Source organism: Chaetura pelagica, unplaced genomic scaffold (genome assembly GCF_000747805.2).
Source record: "Chaetura pelagica isolate M959 unplaced genomic scaffold, ChaPel_1.0 scaffold69, whole genome shotgun sequence".
Taxonomy (NCBI): domain Eukaryota; kingdom Metazoa; phylum Chordata; class Aves; order Apodiformes; family Apodidae; genus Chaetura; species Chaetura pelagica.
In genome coordinates this window covers 8,511,611-8,512,218 of record NW_009970724.1, presented here as the reverse complement: position 1 = coordinate 8,512,218, position 608 = coordinate 8,511,611, and the positions used below count along the sequence as shown (strand labels likewise).

The window sequence follows — 608 nt, the reverse complement described above, 5'->3', positions numbered from 1 at the left end:
CCGGGCCCCTCCCCTCCTTTCCCCATTCGCAAACCTGAGGCCACTGACGGGAGCGGAAAAAAAAACAACGCCCCGAAGTCCTCCCCAAAGAACCAAACCAATGCCATCTAAACTCGATTTTTGCAAAGTGTCAAGTGTTAATGACAGAGGCAGCGCGGCGCTGGACGGGTTCGACTGAACCCCTCCCGCCTTCACTGGAGGAACAGGCGCGGGGTATCTCGGGTTAACACGGTCCTTGTCCCTCCGGTACCCCGTAACGCCCCCCCGCCCCCTCCTAGGGAGGGTTCCCACCTTGTCTCTCTCCCCGCCCCGGCTTTCGGTGCCCGCAGCTGTAAGGTGCCGCGAACTCGTAACATTTGCGGCTGTAGGAGAGATTCCGTTTTGTTCGTTTTCGTGTTGTAGTTCGCGCTGCATGGGTGAATCGGTCCCTCCGACAGCAACTGCCGCTCAGGAGTCGGGTTTTGGCTGTCGAGTTTGTGACGACCCTCCTGCCCGTCCCGGCAGGAGCCTTGCGCCGTCCAGCGTTCTGGGTGACGGGGACTGATAAACCGTTTCGGGTGTGCGTTTTGCTGGTGCAGCGGCTGCCGCGGCGGGGGCGGGAAATGAGG

At 61.0% G+C, this 608-nt stretch overlaps 1 protein-coding gene across 1 annotated transcript in view; it reads left to right on the top strand.

Moving 5' to 3' along the window:
• The window catches only part of GFI1 (growth factor independent 1 transcription repressor), a 14,619-nt gene that overhangs the window by 2,080 nt on the left and 11,931 nt on the right, over positions 1–608 (top strand). The window contains exon 2 of the mRNA XM_010006757.1: positions 403–559. Coding sequence (XP_010005059.1) covers positions 403–559 — 157 coding nt within the window. The remainder of the gene's footprint in view (positions 1–402; positions 560–608) is intronic.